The sequence below is a fragment of the Staurois parvus genome, unplaced genomic scaffold (assembly GCF_062004578.1).
Source record: "Staurois parvus isolate SC_StPar_1 unplaced genomic scaffold, SC_StPar_1.0 ptg000704l, whole genome shotgun sequence".
NCBI lineage: Eukaryota > Metazoa > Chordata > Amphibia > Anura > Ranidae > Staurois > Staurois parvus.
Genome location: NW_028318500.1, coordinates 3635196 through 3659917, shown reverse-complemented (window position 1 = coordinate 3659917; position 24722 = coordinate 3635196). Strand labels below are relative to the sequence as shown.

Here is a 24722-nt window from a genome sequence, read left to right as displayed (position 1 = left end):
AAATGTGGGGCCAGCTGCCTCTGAGACAGTGGGAAGATCAGCAATAGACTTTGTAGAGGTAGGTGCTGAAGTACAATCAGGGCCTCTGGGACCAGGGCCAGTAAGGAACTGGGTGGATATGACTTTTACAGCAAGGCTAACTGTATAGCTACTGGAAAACAGGATTGTAAATTGCAAACTTCAGTACCTTCAGAAGGCACAGAGCAAACATCCCCAAAATCATCCGGGAAGTATTTACTGGGGTCATCCATTGAAGTGGGACATTCAAATCCCCAGACCTGTGAAGTGGCTTTTCTCCCCTCACCTTGCAGGGATGACAGTATGGGCTAGATGGCTTCTGATTGGTCAGCACCGTGATGGTGAGGCATGGAGAGGAGAGAAAGCCGTGGGGATTGCAAGTCCCCAGCTTTTCCTTGTGTGACAGCATGGGATCGGTACAGGGAGGTTTCCCGCACCGCTCCTTTGTGAACTCAGGCTATAACAAGCCTTGGGTTCACATAGGAGCTGTGGGCAAACGATTTGGACAGGAATCACACCACATTCTTGTTCAAATTGCATGTTATTTTTCACAGTGGAATTTGCGCCCATACATTTTGTATGGATGCAAATCACACTGCAAAGTATTGGCACTCTGTACTGGCAAGTACTTGACCAAGAGTATCGGTACTCGTTGAGCAAAAATGAGTATCTGTGCATCCCTGCTGACAGGTAGGATTTTTATGATGGAAGAGGCACTATTGTCACTTCTGTCATAAACCTTTATCCAGTGCCCAGCTCATCATCCATTTACAGCCCAATCTGTGCTCTGATGGAGTGGCATCATCACAGCTGAAGAGTCTGAACCTGGAAGGAAGACCAGGAGAAAATGAAGTGCCTGTGACAGCTGAGAGTGCTAACACTGCAGTGTTGGAGAAGTTCTCTTGGCAGTTAAGTCTACTATAATATGCTAATATGCTGTGCATACTAATAGATTATGGCATAAAGCTCCTGAGGGCCCAATTTTGTGTTTGTCTATGCGGAGGTTTAATTCTACTTTGTGGTGTTTGTGAAGTCAAAACTTTTCTGTAATCCTAATTAAAAGGTATGCGCTAATAACAAACTTATACAAAGGTGTATATCATCATCCAAAAAACATTAGTGTTTTAAATAAATAATTATAGTGCCCAAAAATAAATTAGTGTCCAAAAAATATATATTTATCTTCAGTGACTTGAACCAATTGTGAAAAATCCACCACCAAAGGAGATTAAATGAACTCACCAGAGCTAATGGCTGGTCAGATTATAAACCAGCAACAGCACTTGTGCTCTTGGAGCAATGAACCCGATGTCCAAATAGATATGGTGATGTTTCAGTCACTTCCAGATAATAATAATCACAGCCAAACAACTTTGCAGCCCAAGCTCTTATGATGAACTTCTCCGCTCTTTCTCATACCTCCATGAGAGCATGCAGTACACTCAGGGACAAAAAAGAGAACATAATGGTGCAATACGTTTTTTTTCATTTATCTCTTTAATAAAAAGGTATAAGGAAACTCACAAACAAGGTGTCCAACAGACACCAGCTTCAATCGCAAAAAAGGGGTTGAGATACAGTTAACGCTCACCGCAGATCTCTCCCATACAGCACAGACCAGCAAGGCTCTCTAACGTCCACATCGAGTAGGCCACGCCCAACCGGTTTCGTCACACCGACGTCATCAAGGGGCCGTGTGACGAAACCGGTTGGGCGTGGCCTACTCGATGTGGACGTTAGAGAGCCTTGCTGTTCTGTGCTGTATGGGAGAGATCCGCGGTGAGCGTTAACTGTATCTCAACCCTTTTTTGTGATTGAAGCTGGTGTCTGTTGGACACCTTGTTTGTGAGTTTCCTTATACCTTTTTATTAAAGAGATAAATGAAAAAAAACGTATTGCACCATTATGTTCTCTTTTTTGTCCCTGAGTGTACTGCATGCTCTCATGGAGGTATGAGAAAGAGCGGAGAAGTTAATCATAATAGCTTGGGCTGCAAAGTTGTTTGGCTGTGATTATTATTATCTGGAAGTATCTGAAACATCACCATATCTATTTGGACATCGGGTTCATTGCTCCCAGAGCACAAGTGCTGTTGCTGGTTTATAATCTGACCAGCCATTAGCTCTGGTGAGTTCATTTATTCTCCTTTTGGTGGTGGATTTTTCACAATTGGTTCAAGTCACTGAAGATAAATATATATTTTTTGGACACTATAATTATTTATTTAAAACACTAATGTTTTTTGGATGATGATATACACCTTTGTATAAGTTTGTTTTTAGCGCATACCTTTTAATTAGGATTATTGTTGCCAAAATTTATTTTGGATGGGATATGCTGCTGACATTTTGGTGTTTTTTGTAAGTGGCTTTTTTTTTTTTTTTTTAATTTTGGTATTGATTAAAACTTTTCTGTAGCCTTGGATAGAGTAGGTAAGCGTTAAAACCAGGGTGGATAAAAATCAATGATTTTTTTAATTTAAATCAGAATTTTTAAAATAAAATGGTTTTTGAGGAAAATATATTACCATCCAAAGGTTATTCCATCATGAAATAAAGATTAGTATTTTAATTATGTAGAATAAGGCTGTATATGTTTAATTGTTTTGGTAAATAAATTCCATTAATCCATTCACAATGTCATGCTCTTCCAGAGGTTTTTGTAAGATTATTGGGCAGTTTCTCTGCCTACAAGATATTATCACAGATGCTTGGTTTACTTTTGCAGTTCTCAAAACTGAATTGGACTCAGCAGAGATCACATGCCTCTTCTTCACAGCAAAAATGTTATAACATGAACAGAGTTAAGAAAAAGACCTTAATCCTAACTTCTACAAACCTATGAATACAGAATCAACCCCTTCAGTGCTTAGTTTCAAGAAGTTCAGTGAATAGAATAGAAACAATATTTTTCTGATTGTTTGGAGTGGAATAGATCTGCACAAGAAGAAAGTGAAACTAAGTGTGAGGAGGAAGGGGCTGACAGTCGAAGTTTCTTAAAATATATATATTATGTTTAGCCAAATTAGTTAACAAACATGGATGTTTGTTTAAGCAAATAACATATGCTGGAATGTTATTGTTTCAGTTGAATAAATCTATTTAAATTGTTATTATTAAGAGAATAATTATTTTTCTCCTTCCTAAGTACAACAGAAAAGTTGTCCAAATATGAATGATTAACCTATTAAACTGGGGATAAAAAAACTAATATGAAAAGTTGTTATTCTAAAAATCTTCATCTACTTGTATATTAAAGTTATACCAGCAAGAATTAGTCTTTATGTAGAAAACTAGGATTTAAATCAAGCCTTACTGACTAGGGATTTAAATCAAATCCACCCTGGTTAAACCCATGTCAGTTATGACTTTTGCTATGGATTTCCCAGTGGGGATTTCTCTCTCCAATTTCTGTACTGTAAAACAAAGGAAGTGTGAGCAAATCCCCTTCTAGACAGTTGTTGCCTGCCAAGTGGAAGATTTAACAAATGACTAATTTTTGATTTCCCAACACCTTAAGTCTCAGTGACTGTGGTCACCCGGACAAATAGTGAGGGGACACTGGCAAGGGATCTAAACTGTCCACACAAAAAAAATTGGCTATGCATACTAGGTGGTATCAAAAGGTTTAGAGACTAGGTTTGTAGCACGCGAACAGATGGCAACACAAGGCTGCACGCACAGTCACAGGGAGCTCCAACCTTCATAAGTCAGTGTGCCAAAATAAATCGGGAGATGTGCAACTGTTGCTATTCTGACCATGCGCATTACCACGTCTGCTATTTCATATTGGACAGCAAGTTAGAAAAAGTGAGCGTTCATACATGCCATGGCAGTTGAGTACATTATCTATTGTTTTCTTTGAAACAGTTGTACCTGCTAATTTCAGGTCTTTCCGAAGCTCTCCACAGGTGGTCCTTGGCTCTTGGACAACTCTAATTCTTTTCACTTCTCTGTCAGAAAACTTGCTAGGAGCACCTGGTCGTGGCCAATTTATGGTGAAATACTGTTCTTTTCACTTCCAGATTGTGGCCCCAACAGTGCTCACTGAATTATTCAGAGGTTTAGAAATACTTCTGTAACCATGCCATCAGTATGTTTTGCAACAATAAGGTTGCCAAGATCTTGAAAGAGCTGTTTGCTTTTGCCCATCATGAGATGTTTCTTGTGTAACACCTTGGTAATAAGACACCTTTTTTATAGGTCATCAGTTGAGACTGAACCAGCTGATTTTAATTTGTACTGACAAGGGGCAGGATTGCTTTCTAGTTACTGATAGATTTCAGCTGGTGTCTTGGCTTTCCATGCCTTACTGCACCTCCCTTTCTTCATGTGTTCAATTGCTCTTTCCATTTTATTACACATGAAATAAAGAGCGCTTGTTCTCTCACAATTAGCATAAATATTAGAACATTAAATTAAAAAAAGTCCTTAAATGAAAGTCCAAAAATGGTGACTAAATCTTCCGTAAATCACATGACCGGAAAAAGGGTGATGAATTGCCCAAAAGAGGGAAAGTAGAGATCCTCCACCAACTCCATACCTCTTACCAGAGGATAAGACCACAGGTTATGTGGTCTTACACAGCATTTGCAGACGGTTAATGGAAAGATTAAGATCATATATCTTCTTCTAGAGGTACCTCCACAGCTCACACACCAAAGGTTGTACTCCAAAATAATAGCCATAGAATGGTGATGGAAATGTAAGACAATAAGGCTTCTCCTCCAAAAAGGAACTTAAAGGTTTATAACTCAAGTGTTATAATGCAATAAACCGCCTCAGAATGTTAAGTTGCATGAAAAAGAGAAGAAAAGCTCCTCATGGCATAGTATTATGGTAATTCATTGTTTAATGAAAGTAATCCACTTACAGACAAACAGCAGAAAGAGCATATGGGTTTTGCTATTGTTTACAACTGACAAAATGGCCACGGTTATGGGGCATGACGACGTAAGAGGACGTAGCTGAATCCTACGCATTTTGTCATAGATGGCGTTGGGGTCCCTGATGACGCCATCTATGACGAAATGCGTAGGGTAGAGCAACGTCCTCTTATGTCATCATGCCGTGTACCGCAGCCATTTTGTCGATTGTAAACAATAGCAAAACCCATATGCTCTTTCTGCTGTTTATAAGTGCATTACTTTTATTAAACATTGAATTACCATAATACTATGCCACGAGGAGCTTTTCTTCTCTTTTCATGCAACTTAAGGTGGTTTATTGAATTCTAACACTTGGGTTCTAAACCTTGGAGTTGCTTTTTGGAGGAGAAGCCTCATGTTCTTACATTTCCATGACCATTCTGTGCCTATTATTTTGGAGTATAACCTCTGGTGTGTGAGCTGAGGAGGTATCTCTAGGAGAAGATATATGATCCTATCTTTCCATTGACCATATGCAAATGCTGTGTAAGGCCACATGACCTGTGGTCTTATCCTCTGGTAAGAGGCTATGTATGGTGTTGGTGGAGGATCTCTTCTTTCCCTCTTTTGGGCAATTTATCACCCTGTTTCTGGTCATGTGATGTACGGAAGATTTAGTCACCATTTTAGGGCTTTTTTTCCTTTTAAGGACTTTATTTTTTTTTATGTTGTAATATTTATGCTAATTGTGAAAGATCAAGCGCTACATTTTGCTCTTTATTTCATTTTACTATTGTTGCCATCAATTTTATGTTAGCTGCTATATATTGTTCTCCACAAAGACATTTAGCGCAGATTTATTTCAGTATATTTTATTTTATTACTCATACCTTAATTTCTGAATTATTTGTTTTTGGTTTCTTTGAATGTAAATTTCATGGGTTGTTATCGACGTGGTAAAAATTTCATGTCAGTTTCACCTTTAGAAATATATTTACCTAGAAAAATGGTGACATGTTCAATACTTATTTTACCGGCTGTATTTTTTATTTTTTTTTTGTTTGATTTTTGCTCCCACTGAAGTTACCCTTTAGCTGAACTTTCAAGCCCTCAAACAGCTGGTGTCATAGCTGATCACACTTGCAGCACCATGGCAACTGCAGATCTAAAAAGGGGCCAAGATGGCACAGATTCCGCTGTAAAAGATAGGATTTAGTATTGTAGCACTGTAGAATCACTTAGAAAATTATCTATGTGACACCTGATGTAGACCTGCTGCCCTCATTTTCTTTAAACCAAGTGATCAGTTGTTTCAGGCCTCAGAGGTTTCAGGCTTTTTTCAGCTTGACCCAGCCCTTGGCCTGGGAACTCCTTGGAGAACAAGACAAGTAATAAAAGTAAGCTTTTTATTTTTTTCTATAAGAGCTTACAAAACAGTGTATGTTAATTTAGTACAGAAACCTGTGGAATTAATTATAAAAAATACACTAACATAAAAAATGTCATGAAACACTTGAAAGAGCAGCTATCATACCATAGTGCAATCACAACACTAATATCAATAAATGTATACTTTACTAACAGTGAAGCACTCCTTTAAACTTGACACAAGTCTAACCCTTCCCTATGCCATCCAAAACTAAAAACAAAGTTTTGTCTATAGATGCATGTTAAACAGCTGGCTTAGACACTTTGGATGTAATTTACTAAAGTAGGAAAAGTGAAATTAAAAAAAAACCAAAACAATTGTGTTAATCTAAAACTTCTGTACAATTGTACAGAGGAGTAAAAAAAAATGTATTAAAAAAAAATATAGAACAAATAAAGTGGGCCTACATGTAGTTTTTTTTTTGTTTTTTTTCCCCCCTTAAAAATAAATAAATAATGGAAATAGTGTTAGGGCCTATGTAAGCTATTGTTGTAGTAACGTGCATTGCATTAGGGTACCCTATTTGCCAAATGAACCAAAACACACCAAAAAAGTGCATGTACCATTTCTAGCACAGCTTTGCACCAACCCAAGTAACATATGTTGTGTTAAATAGCATGTTGACACCGTGCGATAGTATGAACCAGTGCTTAATGATTTACGATTTAACCTAAAATAAAGTGATTATTAGCATTGGTATGGTAAGAAGCCTACAGCAGAATACACTGCACATAATTGACGCTGGCAGTGCTTACAGAACAATACAGACTTGTATATTTTTGGTCTATTCCTTCTGTCACAATGTTCTGTTTCGGTAACACTGAATAATATGTTGTTAGCCCACAGAATTAATATTGCACTGTATCCCATCCTCCCTATGCTCATATGTCCTCTGGGATGCCTGCTTTGCAAGTACAAAAGCTCACCTCTGTTCTTGGCCATTTTATTTTCACCTCTTTAACCTACTGGCTGTTACTGAACTCTAGCTTTAGGAATCTGACTGCCTCTCTAGCTGCCCTCTCCTCTGATGCCCTCCAATGGAGTCACTCACCCAGATCCAGTGAATGAAAAGGAGGTAGAGTATGATACCTATACCCCACAAAGCACTTTTCAAATTTTTCCTTCACCTCCCTCTCCATCCCTCTCCTGTTTTGAATTTTTTTTTTCTATATTATATATTTTATTAGATATTCCAGTACAAAAATATAATCGCCCAATATACAGCACAATCACATGTACATAAGTCCCATTTTACAACATCTTTTCCCCCATCCCGCCCTTCCTCCCCCTAACCTCCCCACCAAAATACCCCTGTCCAGATCTTGTTTACGAAGTTCTTACTCCTCTTGTACGTATCTATCTATATCTGTCCTTTTCCCTCTCACAGCCACTCTTGCTTTAACACTCTCCGTCAAGCTCTCTCTAGACTTTTCCCCCTAAGCCCCAAACCAGTTCCGTGTATCTTTTGATGTTTTAAAATCTAGCCAACTCCTCTACATTTCCCTAAATTCTTCCATTTTGTCCTCCACATGACACGGCTCCTCCATCCTAAAAATATTTTCAACTCTATTCAACCAGTCTTCTATCCCTGGTAGCTCCGGAGCTTGCCAAAACTTGGGGATCAAGCCCTTAGCCGCACTGATTAAATGATATAATACCCTGTTTTTATACAGTTTTTGTCTACGGGCTCAGAATAAAATCAACACATCCACGGTCCATTTGTATAATAATCCCACTGATTTCCTGAATACAGTGAATTATTTCCTTCCAAAAATCCTGTATTTTCGGGCACTCCCACCAAGTATGTGCCATTGTACCCTTTTTCCCACAACCTCTCCAACATAAAGGTGAAACATCAACTTGCTGTTTATGTGCCACACTTGATGTTATATACCATCTCGCCAAACATTTGTAATTCATTTCTACTGTGCTCATGTTTGTCACCTCCATGTGTTAATTTAAATATTTTGTTTTGAATCTCATTCTGACTGGACTGGTTTCACATCTTCTCTGCCTAGATACCCCATTTTATCTGATTTAAAATACCCACCATCATTCTTGGTCTCAGAATAAGTAGATCTGATCTTTAGTGAGGTGTGGTGTAGAACTGAATCCCGGCAAGATTTCGCCCTATATAGATCTGCCCTCTTAAAAAAAAAAAAAAAAAAAATAATAATGCCTCCCTCCATGATGCCAAACTGACCTATAGTGTTTGATCTCTCCTAACACCCGCTCATCCAATTCTCATCAAATATTTCTACTTTTAACTCTCTACTTTGTCCCTCACTGATTCCACCCTGTAACTGCTCAGATTAGTGCCAGTCAAGATGAGATGAGTTCACTTTGTGATGAGATTTGCACTGTACAGATATCTCCTTAATAGAGATGAGCGAATCGAACCAGGCGAAGTGGAATTCAATACGAATTTCAGGAAAAATTCGATTCGCGTCGAATCCGAATATTTGCCTACTTCGGGTGCGCGAATCGGATTTTTCCCGATCAGCCGGCAAAAGTGTCCCTGCAGAGAGCTCCGCTATTTCTGACAGTTCTCTGACGGTTCCTTCACATGTACAGCGGTTGAAACATTGTATCTATTTGTTTCCATTTAGGATACAGATGTTTTTATTCGGAAACTGATGTTTCAACCGCTGTACATGTGAAGGAGCTGTCAGAGAACTGTCAGAAATAGAGGAACTCTGCAGATACACTTTTTGCCGGTTTGGAATTATTCTTATTTTCATCCTACTTCTTCTTCTTCTTCCTCTTCATCCTCATCCTCATCCTCTTCTTCTGAGGATGAGGAAGAAGAAGAAGAAGAAGTAGGATGAAAATAAGAAGAATTCCAAGCCGGCAAAAAGTGTATCTGCAGAGCTCCTCTATTCTGCAGATACACTTAGAGGAGCTCTGCAGATACACTTTTTGCCGGCTTGGAATTATTCTTATTTTCATCCTACTTCTTCTTCTTCTTCATCCTCATCCTCAGAAGAAGAAGAAGAGGATGAGGATGAAGAAGAAGAAGAAGTAGGATGAAAATAAGAATAATTCCAAGCCGGCAAAAAGTGTATCTGCAGAGCTCCTCTAAGTGTATCTGCAGAATAGAGGAGCTCTGCAGATACACTTTTTGCCGGCTTGGAATTATTCTTATTTTCATCCTACTTCTTCTTCTTCTTCCTCTTCATCCTCATCCTCTTCTTCTTCTTCTGAGGATGAGGATGAAGAAGAAGAAGAAGTAGGATGAAAAAAAGAATAATTCCAAGCCGCCAAAAAGTGTATCTGCAGAGCTCCTCTATTCTGCAGATACACTTAGAGGAGCTCTGCAGATACACTTTTTGCCGGCTTGGAATTATTCTTATTTTCATCCTACTTCTTCTTCTTCTTCTTCATCCTCATCCTCAGAAGAAGAGGATGAGGATGAAGAAGAAGAAGAAGTAGGATGAAAATAAGAATAATTCCAAGCCGGCAAAAAGTGTATCTGCAGAGCTCCGCTAAGTGTATCCTGCAGAGCTCCGCTATTTCTGACAGTTCTGTGACATTCCCTCCATACAGCGGTTGAAACATTGTATCTATTTGTTTCCATAAATGGAAACAAATAGATACAATGTTTCAACCGCTGTATGGAGGGAATGTCACAGAACTGTCAGAAATAGCGGAGCTCTGCAGGATACACTTAGCGGAGCTCTGCAGATACACTTTTTGCCGGCTTGGAATTCTTCTTATTTTCATCCTACTTCTTCTTCTTCTTCTTCATCCTCATCCTCAGAAGAAGAGGATGAGGATGAAGAAGAAGAAGAAGTAGGATGAAAATAAGAAGAATTCCAAGCCGGCAAAAAGTGTATCTGCAGAGCTCCGCTAAGTGTATCTGCAGAGCTCCGCTAAGAAATAGCGGAGCTCTGCAGATACACTTTTTGCCGGCTTGGAATTCTCCTTCTTCTCGTCTTTCTTCTTCTTCTCGTCTTTCTTCTTCTTCTCATCCTTCTCCTTCTTCTCATCCTTCTCCTTCTTCTCATCCTTCTCCTTCTTCTCATCCTTCTCCTTCTTCTCATCCTTCTCCTTCTTCTCATCCTTCTCCTTCTTCTCATCCTTCTCCTTCTTCTCATCCTTCTCCTTCTTCTCATCCTTCTCCTTCTTCTCATCCTTCTCCTCATCCTTCTTCTCATCCTTCTCCTCATCCTTCTTCTTCTCCTCATCCTTCTTCTTCTCCTCATCCTTCTTCTTCTCCTCATCCTTCTTCTTCTCCTCATCCTTCTTCTTCTCCTCATCCTTCTCCTTCTTCTCATCCTTCTCCTTCTTCTCATCCTTCTCCTTCTTCTCATCCTTCTTCTCATCCTTCTCCTTCTCCTTCTTCTCATCCTTCTCCTTCTCCTTCTTCTCATCCTTCTCCTTCTCCTTCTTCTCATCCTTCTCCTTCTTCTCATCCTTCTCCTTCTCCTTCTTCTCATCCTTCTCCTTCTCCTTCTTCTCATCCTTCTCCTTCTCCTTCTTCTCATCCTTCTCCTTCTCCTTCTTCTCATCCTTCTCCTTCTCCTTCTTCTCATCCTTCTCCTTCTCCTTCTTCTCATCCTTCTCCTTCTCCTTCTTCTCATCCTTCTCCTTCTCCTTCTTCTCATCCTTCTCCTTCTCCTTCTTCTCCTTCTTCTCCTTCTTCTCCTTCTTCTCATCCTTCTCCTTCTTCTCATCCTTCTCCTTCTCCTTCTTCTCATCCTTCTCCTTCTTCTCATCCTTCTCCTTCTTCTCATCCTTCTCCTTCTTCTCATCCTTCTCCTTCTTCTCATCCTTCTCCTTCTCCTTCCTCATCTCCAAGGGCATTTAAATTAAAGGTACAGTGTTCTGCACTAATTTAAAGGCTCTCTGAAGCCTAGAAACCCTTTTTATAAGTTAACTTCGTAGCGAATTAATTCGCATCGAATCGAATTTCTTCCTGAAATTCGGCGAATCGGCCGAATCGAATTTTTGAATAATTCGCTCATCTCTACTCCTTAACTTCAAGTGGTTCTAAAGACATAAAAGGTGTGTGTGTGTTTTTGTTTTGTTTTTACCTCTAATGCATTCTCTGCATTAAAGGGTCAGTTCACCTTTGTAAAAATTAATAAATGCACATCTTTTTTTCAGGTAAAAAAAATGTGCATTTATTATTTTTTATTAGGAGCCTGCAAAGCATTGCACCCACATACAGCACATCTCAGGTGCTATGCAGGGATCTTGCAGACAGTCTGTGTAAGCTGTCTGCTCGCACCTCGTACAAGCAGGCAGTTACACACTGACTGGAAGATTGGATGAACTACCTAGAGTGCTCATCAGTGCCCTGATAGTTGATTGAGAACTACAAGCTGACCACTGCAAAAGCTGACAGAACTCATAGTTTTAAAATTCACAGAACTTTGTAAATGAATGATGTGGCTGGGTGTGCGGAAGTAAAAAACCTTCTGTGTTTTTGGGTCTGTTATTTTTTTTGTAAATATATTTGTTTGATTGTAGCTACAATGTCAGTGAGTGTTTATTATATGTGGATTTTTTTTTTTCCCCCGGGTCTCACAACTTCATTCCATGTAGTAAAACTCCACAAATTAAATTCCGTAATTTTTTTTTTTCTTGTGAAGGCATTTTTGTTTATGTAAACTGTGATTTTGGGAGATTAATAACCCTTATCCAATTTTGTTTTTCCAGTGATGAGGCCATGCGCAAAGCAGGGGTTGCTCACACCAAGTCTAGCAAGGAGATGGAAAGTCATGTTTTTCTAAAGGCTAAAACACGAGTAGGTATCATTCTCTGTGTTACTAAACACTACTTGTACCTACCTAATGAGACTGTCAACACCATAACTGTACCTAGCTTTCCCTATCCTGTGTACATATTATACTTTCCTGCATCCAGTCTTCTTTAGGACATGTTGTATGTGCAGACAGCTGGGGATATCCTGTAGGGAATTTTTCTTCTGTAAATGCTGTACTGTAATTGGTGGTGTGACCCCTTTAGAAGTGAAACTCACTGAATCATCAACCAAAAGCAGCTAGTGGTAATTTAATTTAACTTGTTTTGTTTAGTAATATTAAAGAATATGGCACTATGGACTCCTGTATGCATTCACTGATCCTAAATGGATTTTCTTTTCTAGCCAAATGACATACCTAGTTTAAAAGAGAGGTATGAGCTCCTCCCCCCCCCCCCCCCCCAATTATACTTGCGCAGATGGATACAGCATCGGTCCCCCGCCGGCTCTAAGTGTGAGAACTCAGCGATCACATGATCGTTGAGTTCTCACAGCAGCTCTGAGCAGTCAGTGAGCTTTGGCTGCACCTCTCCTTTTAAGGGGTGATGAAGAGAATACATGCACAAAGTTTGTGGAGTCCTAGTTTATTCTGTACAAGTTGATTGGTTGCTATGGGCAACAATTCTGAACTTTTTAAATTTTCTTTTCCTTAGTTTTAGTGAAAAAGCCCTATGGGTCATACTCAGAGGAAATGTTTTGTGTATATGTAACTTACCAGATGTATTTATCTGCTTGTTTCTGTTTTTATTCCAGGAAGAGTATTTGTCTTTGGTTGCCAGACTTATTATTCACTTTCGAGATATCCGTAAGTCACGAAAGATGTTTTGCTAGTAATATAACCAAGTGATTTTTGTGTTTTATCATGGAAACTCTTAAGTATAGCATTAGACATAAGCCACTAGTTGGAAGCAAAAGAGAAATAAGTCTAATCTTATGCCCTTATCAAAACCAGAAATGCCTCTTTTCTTTTTATGTTTCAAGCTGATTTCCATATTTCCTTTCACTTTAAATAGTTTGCTTGAACCAAACTGGTCCAAACTATTTCATTCAGTGCTTCAGTATCTCTACAGTGCCTTGAAAAAGTATTCATACCCCTTGAAATTTTCCACATTTTGTCATGTTACAACCAAAAATGTAAACACATTTTTTGGGGGATTTTATGTGATAGACCAACAAAAAGTGGTACATAACTGTGAAGTGGAAGGAAAATAATAAATGGTTTTCAAATTTTTTACAAATATCTGAAAAGTGTGGTGTGCATTTGTATTCAGATACCCCTAACTAAAATCTAGTGGAAACAATTGCCTTCAGAAGTCACCTAATTTAGTAAATATAGTCCACCTGTGTGTAAATTAATCTTGGTATAAATGCAGCTGTTCTGTGAAGTCCTCAGAGGTTTGTTAGAGAACATTAGTGAACAAACCGCATCATGAAGGCCAAGGAACACACCAGACAGGTCAGGAATAAAGTTGTGGAGAAGTTTAAAGCAGGGTTAGGTTAAAAAAAAAAAAAAATCCCAAGCTTTGAACATCTCACGGAGCACTGTTCAATCCATCATCCGAAAATGGAGTATGGCACAACGGCAAACCTACCAAGACATGGCCGTCCACCTAAACTTACAGCCTGGGCAGGGAGAGCATTAATCAGAGAAGCAGCCAAGAGTCTCTGAAGGTGCTGCTGAGCTCCACAACTCAGGTGGAAGAATCTGTCTACAGAAGAACTATTAGTCGTGCACTCCACAAATTTGGCCTTTATGGAAGAGTGGCAAGAAGAAAGCCATAGGAAGTCCCGTTCTCAGTTTGCGAGCAGCCATGTGGGGAACACAGCAAACATGTGGAAGAAGGTTCTCTGGTTGGATGAGACCAAAACTGAATGTTTTGCCTAAAAGCAAAACGCTATGTGTGCCGGAAAACTAACACTGCACATCAACCTGAACACATCATCACCACTGTGAAAAATGGTGGTGGCAGCATCATGTTGTGGGGATGATTTTCTTCAACGAGGAAAGCGAAGCTGGTCAGAGTTGATGGGAAGATGGATGGAGCCAAATACAGGGCAATCTTAGAATAAAACCTGATAAAGTCTGCAAAAGACTTGAGACTGGGGCGGAGGTTCACCTTCCAGCAGGACAACGACCTTTAACATACAACCAGAGCTACAATGGAATGGTTTAGATCAAAGCATATTCATATGTTAAAATGGCCAAGCAAAATAGGTGAGTTGGAAGCTTTGGTGCATGAACGGAATTATGATTTAATTGGTATTGCTGAATCTTGGCTTCATTTTTCACATGACTGGGTCATTAATATTCCTGGCTATGTTCTCTTTCGGAGAGACCGGGTAAAAAGGAAAGGTGGTGGTGTCTGTCTATATGTAAGAAGTGATCTCAGAGCGAGTGTGAAAGAGGACCTAGTTGATGGAGAGTGTGATGAGGCTGAAGCATTATGGGTGGAACTGTACAGGGGGGTGCGTACTACAAAGGTAATCATTGGAGTTTGTTATAGGCCTCCCAGTGTAAATGAGGAGGTGGAGACTCCGCTCCATGCACATATCGAAAGGGCTGGGACAGTGATAATAATGGGGGACTAACTAACAGGAAATTGACTGGAACTGTTAATAAAGTTAACAGTTAAAAGGCAAAAATGTATAAACCTACTACAGACCAATTTTATGGTACAGTTCAGAGAGGCCCCAACTAGGAATGCTGCTGTGCTGAATCTGGTAATCTCAAACCATGCATAGCTTATTATGAATGTCCATATAAAAGAACATCTGGGTAGCACATCTGGTTAGCAGTGACCATACCATGATTTAATTTGTTCGCTGTAAACATCAAGCACATGCGGGAAAAATAAAAATGCTAAATTTTAAGAGAGCTAATTTTCCAAGGCTGAGAGCCACTCTCCAAGACTTAGACTGGGAGGGAATATTGGCATCAATGAACACAACACAGAAATGAGAGTTCTTCAGAAAGTCTGTATGTGAACACACTGCAAAATATATTCCCATGGACAACAAATATAAAAGGCTAAAAATCAAACCTATGTGGCTTATGGCCAAAGTTAAAAAAGCTATAGATAAAAAGAAAAGAGCTTTTATTAAATATAAAAATGAAGGAACACTATCATTTAAACATTACAAAGACTATAAAAGAATATGCAAAAAAAAGGAAATAAAGGCCACAAACATTGAAAACGAACGACAGATTACAAAAGATAGCAGGACAAACCCCAAAATATTCTTCAAATATATTAATAGTAAAAAAGGTCAGGTCTGAGCATGTACTGTAGGCCCTTTACAAAATCTAGAGTGGGTGACTGGTGACAAAGAGAAGGCAAATTTAATAAATACCTTCTTCAGATCTGTGTACACAAAGGAGAATGGGGGAGCTCTTGTCCATAATTGGCATGGTATTGACACAGCTCCAGGTGATCCACATTGGCTCACAACTGATATGATCCAAACATATTTAGACAGAATAAAGCACCTGGATCGGATGACATACACCCACAGGTCCTTAAAGAATTGAGCTCTGTCTACTCAAAGCCATTGTTTCTAATTTTTAGGGACTCTTTAATGACTGGCATAGTACCACTAGATTGGCGTAAGGCTAATGTGGTGCCAATATTTAAAGAGGTCAAAATCTTTACCAAATAATTATATACCTGTTAGTTTCACTTGTATAGTTGGGAAGATATTGGAGAGTTTAATAAAAGACCACATAGTTGAGTTCTTGCTGGGAAAAAAATATTTGAAGCAACAGACAGCATGGATTCATGAAAATGGATAGAAAACTGGCTAAAAGATTTTTTTCAGAGAGTAGTGGTTAATGATTCATACTCTGAATGGTCTAGGGTTGTTAGTGGTGTACCCCAAGGTTCAGTGTTGGGTCCCTTACTTTTTAATATATTTTTAAACGATATAGGGTCTGGGTTTAACCGCCGCCCACCTGCCATATAAGGAAATGACGGGCGGCGGTTCTCTCATTCTGGGAGGATGTCATATGACGTCCTCCCAATCTAACTACATATGCGCCGCCCCCCCCTCCCCGGGGGCGCACGATAAGTGGTAGGCTGTGTTCTTGGGACACAGTGGATCACCAATCAGAGGAAAGAGCCGATGACGGTGGCTCTGTCATGATCAGCTGTGTCCAATCACAGCTGATCGCATGTAAACAAGCTTATGCCGGTTATCAGCATTCCTCTCCTCGCGCTGACAGCGAGGTGAGCCAGTAAGCCGCATTCCGCAGAGGGGAAATCTACAATGATCATCAGGGCACTGATGATCAGAGTCCTCATGATCAGTGTAGCCCCATCAGTGCCACATATCAGTGCCCATCTGAGCTGCCTTTTATTGCCAGTCAGTGCCACCTAACAGTTCCAATCAGTGCTGCCTTTCAGTGTCCATCAGTGTCACCTACCAGTGCAGCCTATTAGTGGCCATCACTGCAGCCTCATTAGCGCACATCAGTGAAGGAGAAAAATTACTTTTTTACAAAATTTTATAACCGAAACTAAAACTTTTTTTTTTTTTTCTTTCTAAAATTTCAGTATTTTTTTAGTTTGTTTAGCAAAAAATTTAAAAAACCCAGTGGTGATTAAATACCACCAAATAAAGCAATTTCTGTCTCAAAACAATGATAAAAATTTCATATGAGTACAGTGTTGCATGACCGTGCAATTGTCATTCAGTGCTGAAAATTGGCCTGGACAGGAAGGGGGTGAAAATGCCCGGTAGGCAAGTGGTTAAGAATCCTATTTCAGTCTTTGCAGATGAGACCAAGCTGTGCAGTGGAATAACGTCCTTACAGGATGTCTCCAACTTACAAGCCAACCTCAATGCACTGTTTAATTGGGCAAGTATGTGGCAAATGAGGTTTAATGTTGCTAAATGTAAGGTTATGCACTTGGGGGCTAAGAATATACATGCATCATACATACTAGGGGGGAGTACAACTGGGGGAATCAATGGTGGAGAAGGATCTGGGAGTTCTGGTAGATCATAAGCTTAATAATGGCATGCAATGCCAAGCTGCGGCTTCTAAAGCGAGCAAAATCCTCTCTTGTATTAAGAGGTATAGACTCCAGAGAGAGATATCATATTACCCCTGTACAAATCATTAGTAATACTTCACCTGGAATATGCCGTTCAATTTTGGGTATCAATTCACAAAAAGAACATTGGGAAATTTGAGAGAGAACAGAGAAGGGCAACTAAACTGATACGAGGCATGGAGGAGATCAGCTATGAGGAAAGATTAGAGGAACTGAATTCTCTCTTGAGAAGAGGAGATTAAGGGGGATATGATCTACTTATATAAATATATCAGTGGTTCATATAGTGAACTCGGTTTAGAATTATTCACCTTGAGGTCATCACAGAGGACAAAGGGACACTCTTTACGTCTGGAGGAAAAGAAGTTTGATCTCCAAACACTGAAAGGTTTCTTCACAGTGAGAGCTGTGAAAATGTGGAATAGACTCCCTCAAGAGTTGGTTCTGGCCAGCTCAGTGGATCGCTTTAAAAAAAGTCCTGGATTCTTTCTTAGATACACATAATATAATTGGATACTAACATTTTATAGGTACAGTTGATCCAGGGAATATCCGATTGCCTCTCGGGGGATCAGGAAGGAATTTTTTTTCCCTGCAGGAGCAAATTGGTTCATGCTTTGCTGGGTTTTTTTGCCTTCCTCTGGATCAACTGTGGGTATAGGATTATAATTTTGTTTTATTTATTTTTTTGTTAATGGTTGAACTGGATGGACTTTTGTCTTTTTTCAGCCAGACTAACTATGTAACTTTGTTTGGACCAAATTAGTTCAGACAAACTATTGAAAGTAAAAGGAAACATGGAAATCGGCTTTAAACCTAATTTTGTTTGGTTTATTTTTTGTTTGTAATCGTCTTTTTCATGTTGGTCAGATGTCCTTTATAAATTAGCCCAAGGCAAGTTACTGCATCAATTGAGTGTCTATGCCAGCAATGGGCAAACTACGGCCCGCGGGCCGTATACGGCCCGGCGGACCTTTTAATCCGGCCCGCGGAGCTAGGCTCCCGCAAGGCCAGTGGTCGGCAAGCCGCGGCTCTTTACAAATTTAGATGCGGCTCTCCTGTGTGCCGGGCGCCCGCTCCCCTCCCTCCTCTCCTCCTCTCCCCTCCCTCCTCTCCTCCTCTCCCCTCCCCTCCTCTCCTCTCGGATGGCCGCCCCCCCTCTCGGATGGCCGCCCCCCTCCCTCCTCTCGGACGTCAGGACTCTGCAGCTGTCAGGATGTAGGCGGGGCAGCGTGACGAACTCCTCTCACAGTCCTCCCTGAAGACCAGAACGGCGCGGGAATACGAGAGGAACGCGCGGACCAAAGGTAAGTGAATTGACACAGGGGGGGGATTTACTATATGGGGGATGAATTACTATATGGGGGACTTACTATATGGGGAATGAATTACTATATGGAGGACTTACTATATGGGGAATGAATTACTATATGGGGGACTTACTATATGGGGAATGAATTACTATATGGAGGACTTACTATATAGGGAATGAATTACTATATGGGGGACTTACTATATGGGGAATGAATTACTATATGGAGGACTTACTATATGGGGAATGAATTACTATATGGAGGACTTACTATATGGGGAATGAATTACTATATGGAGGACTTACTATATGGGGAATGAATTACTATATGGGGGACTTACTATATGGGGAATGAATTACTATATGGAGGACTTACTATATGGGGAATGAATTACTATATGGGGGATGAATTACTATATGGGGGATGAATTACTATATGGGGGATGAATTACTATGTGGGGGATGAATTACTATATGGGGGATGAATTACTATGGGGGATGAATTACTATGGGGGATGAATTACTATATGGGGGACGAATTACTATATGGGGGACGAATTACTATATGGGGGACGAATTACTATATGGGGGACGAATTACTATATGGGGGATGAATTACTATGGGGGATGAATTACTATATGGGGGATGAATTACTATGGGGGATGAATTACTATATGGGGGATTAATTACTATATGGGGGATTAATTACTATGGGGGATTAATTACTATGCTTACTATGGGGGAATATTACTATACTTACTATGGATGACACATACACATCATTCATCTACTCTTGGTCCGGCCCCCGGGTCCAATATATGAACCCATTGCGGCCCTCAAGTCAAAAAGTTTGCCCACCCCTGGTCTATGCTCATTTCTCTCACAAAGTATAGTTTCTATGCACCTTGGCAGATTACCACACCTTTTGGATTTAAAGTATTTTTATAAGGTTAATCTGTAAAAATATGCAATTATTAACACTCCCCTGCTCCATAAAATCTCTATATTCTTTCCCTTTTCTGATATGGTAGATTTGTATGCAAAGATAATGGGGTAAGGGGTTAATTCTGAAATAAATGCACATTCTTTTTGCAGGTAAAAGAAAAAAGTTCATTTATTTATTTATTTTTGGAGCCTGCAAAGCATTGAACCCGTGAGCAGCAGATAGCAGGTGAAATCGGGGTTCCTGCAGACTGTCATCGTAAGCAGTCTGCTTGTAGAGGCAGACATTTGCACAAAGACAGGAAGAATCAATGATTCTATCTATCTAGAGCACTCACCAGCACCCTGGCAGCTCATTAGAAACTACAAACCGTCAGCTGCAGTTCTCCCGTTAACAGAACTCTGTAAATGAATGACGTGGGCTGAGTCCCACACAGCCGCTTTTTTTTTTTTTTTTTTTTTTAAATTGAGACTGCGGGCGTGGGGAGAAGGGGGGGCTTGAGGCTGAGAGCTGCAGGAATGGGGACATGTTATGTTTCACCCTAAATATGGGTGGAGCATGTAACATGTTCCTGAAGGTGACTTTATCCTTTTAAACTTAATTCTAAGGTGTTTAGATTACTCCTGATATTCCGTTACAATCCCACAGTATAATTTACTTATAAGGGGTTGTCATATGAAGTGTTTGCTATAGGAAGAACAGTGGCCAATCTGCTTCTGTCATTTTATGAAGTCGAAGTCTGACAATGAAATGAAAGTCTGGTTATCAGTGAAAATAAATTTTCTTCAAAACACGCTCTTCATTCAACAGATCATAGCTGCTCATTTTATTGGTTTTCCCGTATATCTTTCTGACTAATACAGGTAGAATGCCCCCAGTCGTACTTGGACATCCTAGGTTAACAATTTAACTGTGACTATATTACATTTTTTTAGTCTAGCACCTATGGCCAGTAGTTACATATTGAGGTTGATTTACTAAAGGCAGACTGTGCAGTTGCTCCAGAGTGTAGTAAATGAGCAGAGGCTCTGGTGACTTCCATCATCAAATCATGTGCAATTAAAATTTCCTTGCACGCGATTGGGTTTTCTTTGTAAAGTGGAACTTTACCTCATTTACTAAGGTCTGGAGCAACTGCACTTGCAGTGTGCAACTGTACTTTGCAAAGTGCACAGTCTATTTTCCTTTAGTAAAACAACCCCATTGTCTAGTGTTAGAAACTCTCTTCATCTATGTTTTATATGAACCTTTGCATGGGAATAGTGTTGTTTGTTGTTGACACTTCTAATGTCCTTCCTGCTGTATCTTGCCAATTGACAAAAAAATGCTAATTTACAGTAAAGAGGTATGTACTATAGATTATAGCAGTAATTAAAATTGTAGTAAAGTCCATCATGCTTTTTTATACCTACAGGTAAGCCTATAATAAGGCTTACCTGTAGGTACAGTAAATATCTCCTAAATGTGCACCGTTTAGGAGATACTTTAGTAGCAGCTGGTGATGTCACTGGCGCACGCGCACTGAGATCTGAATGGACGGTGACGTCACCACGGCTCCGCCATTCAAATAGCCAAAGCCAATGAACCCTGAAGGGAGACTGGGTGAAGATGGCAGTGTTAGGACCCTTTTACAGTGCACCGCTGGAATGCTTAGATTTCAGGTAAGTCTGTCAGACTGTGCGTATTAGCACCTGCATTAGCCCAATCTTTTCTTTCTTTTTTTTTTACTACTACTTTAACATGTATTTGGAGCTAGCCTTTGGATTGGAGACTGTTAAGTTTGAATTTTCATTTTACAGATAACAAGAAGTCCCAGGCATCAGTAAGTGGTAAGACTTCTTAATATTTTGACTTAAGCTTCCTATACATTTCAAATGGTTACACAACTGCATTCAGGAGAGTTCATCTACAATACTCGTTAGAATTCCACTGTGCCCTTGCAAGCGACAATTTATTGTACCTGTGTGAAACGGGTACATGAATTTGGAGCAATCATCACATGTGGAGGCACACTGTAGCAGGAGTGTCCATAAGGACATTCCATCCTTAGTCTGCCTCTGCTCTTTCCCCACTAATGCACCTGTCAAATATCGCAGTGGCCGAGGAATTCTAAAGCTGGTTGGCCGGAGCCTGATGGGAATTCAGAGACACTAGTTCCCCTTCAGGTCCATTCTACATGTGATTTACCGCAGGCAGTGGGTGAAACCCTAGTCAATAGACAGCCTAGAATTGACTCACTGGCTGCTCTTAGTCACAGGGAGAGAGCAGACTATATCATGATGGGTTGTTGGCATCTTCGGTTCCCAATCTGGCTCATCCACTGTCAGCACCACTGGTTGCTTGGAGCCTGTTTGTGAAACTGAAAGCGTCCTTAACAGGGCACTTTGCCCATCTGTGTATGCCCAGTTTAAGTTGGTCTTAATTACCTCCAGTTTTGTTATTTATGAAGCGGAGGTAAATCTTTGAATTTGCTGTAGCCATAGCTATTAAGAAATAAGGCTTAGTTTACACGGACTGCTGCTCATCTGAAAATGATCATCACTCAGATTACTTTTCAGAGGCGTTTGACAGGCAGTAATGAGGCAATCTGCACTGTACGCATTTGCAGTTCTGCCCCATTAACTTTCAGGCCACATTCGGTGGCCAATATGACGGGGGTATAATAACTGCCGCAAAGTTGTGCCGCTGGAGCATGTGTGCACTCATGGACCCTGGCTACATAGCTTAAGGGGGAGAGGCAGATGGACTGTAAGATTGCAGCTCAGCTGTGTGTTTTCACAGCCCCCAACTTTACCAATAGGAGCCCTAACTGAATCTGGTGCCTGTGTCATTAAAGCTGTCTTGTGTCAGGGCTTTTTTTAATCTGGCACACTCTATTTTAAAAGGCCCTATGACCAGAAGAGTGTTTGTAAGGACTTTATTAAATTCTTTCCACTGTAGTTTTAGAAAAGTATGTGCTTCTGAAAGCAAACTTTCATTTATGGTATAAGACACTTTCATTGTCTGGTTGTGTGGGTTAACATTCTCTAGTCTTGACCTTCTTCTTTTTTCTTTTCTTTTCTTCTTCTTCCACAGACCCAATGAATGCCTTACAGACTCTGACTGGTGCAGCTCCTGTTGGTGCACAGGGGATACCCATGGGTGTTCGCCCTCCTGGGGCACAAATGGCAGCCATTGGTGGAATGGCACAAATGGCACAACAAATGACCCTTCCTGGTCAGCCACAGCAAGGTGCATCGGGTATGCCACCACATGGAATAACAGGGGTATCAGCTGGAAACCAGCCTAGTAAGTAACATTTTCTTTTAGTTTTAGATGGAAGAGGAAAGGTTAAGCCATTTGTCAAATTTGTATTTTTGTTTTTGTCTCCGCTGTCACCCTCTCTTTTGGTGACCTTTGTTACAGAGACCGTGAAGGGAAATCCCAATATTTTAGAGTTATCCAGGCTCCTCTCAGATATCACTTGGAGATGCTTGTTCTGTGACAACTTTCAAAGAAGGGACTTCACTTCAGAGAGAGCTTCTCTCATTTCCTCTGGTCTCCAGGACAGGAGTAGAAAATAAATCTTCCAAGGGGGACACTGGTGACAAAAAATAACCTGATATGAGTTTTTACTTCAGCTAGAAGGGTTTTGCCTATTACATTCACTTTATAATATTGCTGTTTACACTTTATTTGAACTTGTTGCTTGCTTATTCTGAGTCAGCATTTTGAAGCTGTAATGTTCTATGGACAGCCAGGCAACCAACATTTTAAAAAGCAGCCTAGTAATGATTGTCCCAGTTTATTTGAGGTTCTGTGGGTGTAGCTGTGTGTTGCCGTGGCTTTTGATATAACATTTATTCAGCTTTTAATAGGCAAATAATTTCATAACACCTTGCCGACCCCTCCTGATGGCCCTTTAAGTGGATAATAATACCAGGAAGCGGAGTTCCTTACTATGTGACTGTGACTGGCTGTCACAGTGGTCACATGATTTGTAGCCTGTCCCACTGGCTCCTACCATAACAGGAAGAAAGTCAGAGGGCGCTTCTGCTCGGATAGACCAATAGCTTCCTGGAGATGATCAACTCTATGTAGAAGACATCTGGAATAAGCACTAGGCAGCACTTTCAAGAGCAGAAGCAGAACTCTGTATAGATATGGAAGGAGACAGAAAGGCGCTTCTAAGTGCAGTATTCCACATGTTTTATTCAAGGAGAATGGTTTAAAACACTCCCCGTATCAATGGGTGAAAAGTCTCATCAAAGTATTACTCCTGTGCGTGGTTCCTGTCACTGCATGTCTCTCTCGCGCTGTGTTGACGAACAGCTGCAGTGGGAGCAGACAGCACAGGTCCAAGATGGCCACCGCTCTTCTGTGATCAGTCGTGTAACGCATGCCATCGGCGTGGAACACATTGGTCGGAAGTGATGTCAGGAGGGGGCACTGATGCGTTTCTGTGCATGGGCGGAAAGCTCCTTCATCAAGACCCAACCCCCAGTATGGATGAGCCGCAATATATAGTGGGAAGGGGGGGCAGACACAGGGAGGCGGCTCCGCTACCATTCTGTAACAAGGGGAGGGCGGGAGGAGGCAGACGCAAAGAAGTGGCTTCGCTCACATTCTACAATGGGAAGGAGGGTGCTATAATTCTCCGTTTGAAAATAGAAGTGGAACCGCCTCTGGACGCCCACCCCTTCCTGTCACAGAATCATAGCCCCCTCCTTCCTAATTATAGAACATGTAAGGAGCCACTTCTTTATGTCTGCCTCCTCCTGGCCTCCTACCTTGTTATGGAATGGTAGTGGAGCTGCCTCCCTGTGTCGTCCTTCCCTTCCCGCTATAAATTTGCAGCCCCTCCTTACTGGGATTAGGTCTTGATGGAGCCTTCCGTGCATGCTCAGAAACGCGTCACCGCCCCCTCCTGACGTCACTTTCGGCTGATGCGTTCCACGCCAACGTCGTGCGTTCCACGAGTGATCCCAGAAGAGCTGCAGCCATTTTGGACCTGTGCCCTCTGCTCCCCCTGCAGCTTCTGTTCAGCACAGCACGAGAGAGACATACAGTGACAGGAACCCCACACAGGAGTAATACTTTGAGCCTGTTTTTACACCCATCATTCTGACGGTGTTTTTAACTGTTCTCCTTGAATAAAGCATGTGGAATACTGCACTTAAAAGCGCCTTTTTGTCTCCTTCCATATGCTACCATAATAGGAACTGCTGGTGACGTCTCGTGTGTTGCGAGTGTGTGGCAGCCTGACGCTAAGGTAGTAATGAAGGTAAAAAAAGAAAACATGATATACTTACCTGATCTGTGAAGTGGTTTTGCCCAGAGCAGCCCTGATTC

At 40.7% G+C, this 24722-nt stretch overlaps 1 protein-coding gene across 3 annotated transcripts in view; it reads left to right on the top strand.

Annotated features, from left to right (window-relative positions):
• MED15 (mediator complex subunit 15) overlaps positions 1–24722 on the top strand; it is a 101096-nt gene that overhangs the window by 4267 nt on the left and 72107 nt on the right. For all 3 annotated transcript variants that reach the window (XM_089653214.1, XM_089653215.1, XM_089653213.1), the window contains exons 2-5: positions 11979–12066; positions 12835–12886; positions 21191–21220; positions 22467–22679. In XM_089653214.1, the coding sequence (XP_089509340.1) occupies positions 11979–12066; positions 12835–12886; positions 21191–21220; positions 22467–22679 (383 nt within the window). The remainder of the gene's footprint in view (positions 1–11978; positions 12067–12834; positions 12887–21190; positions 21221–22466; positions 22680–24722) is intronic.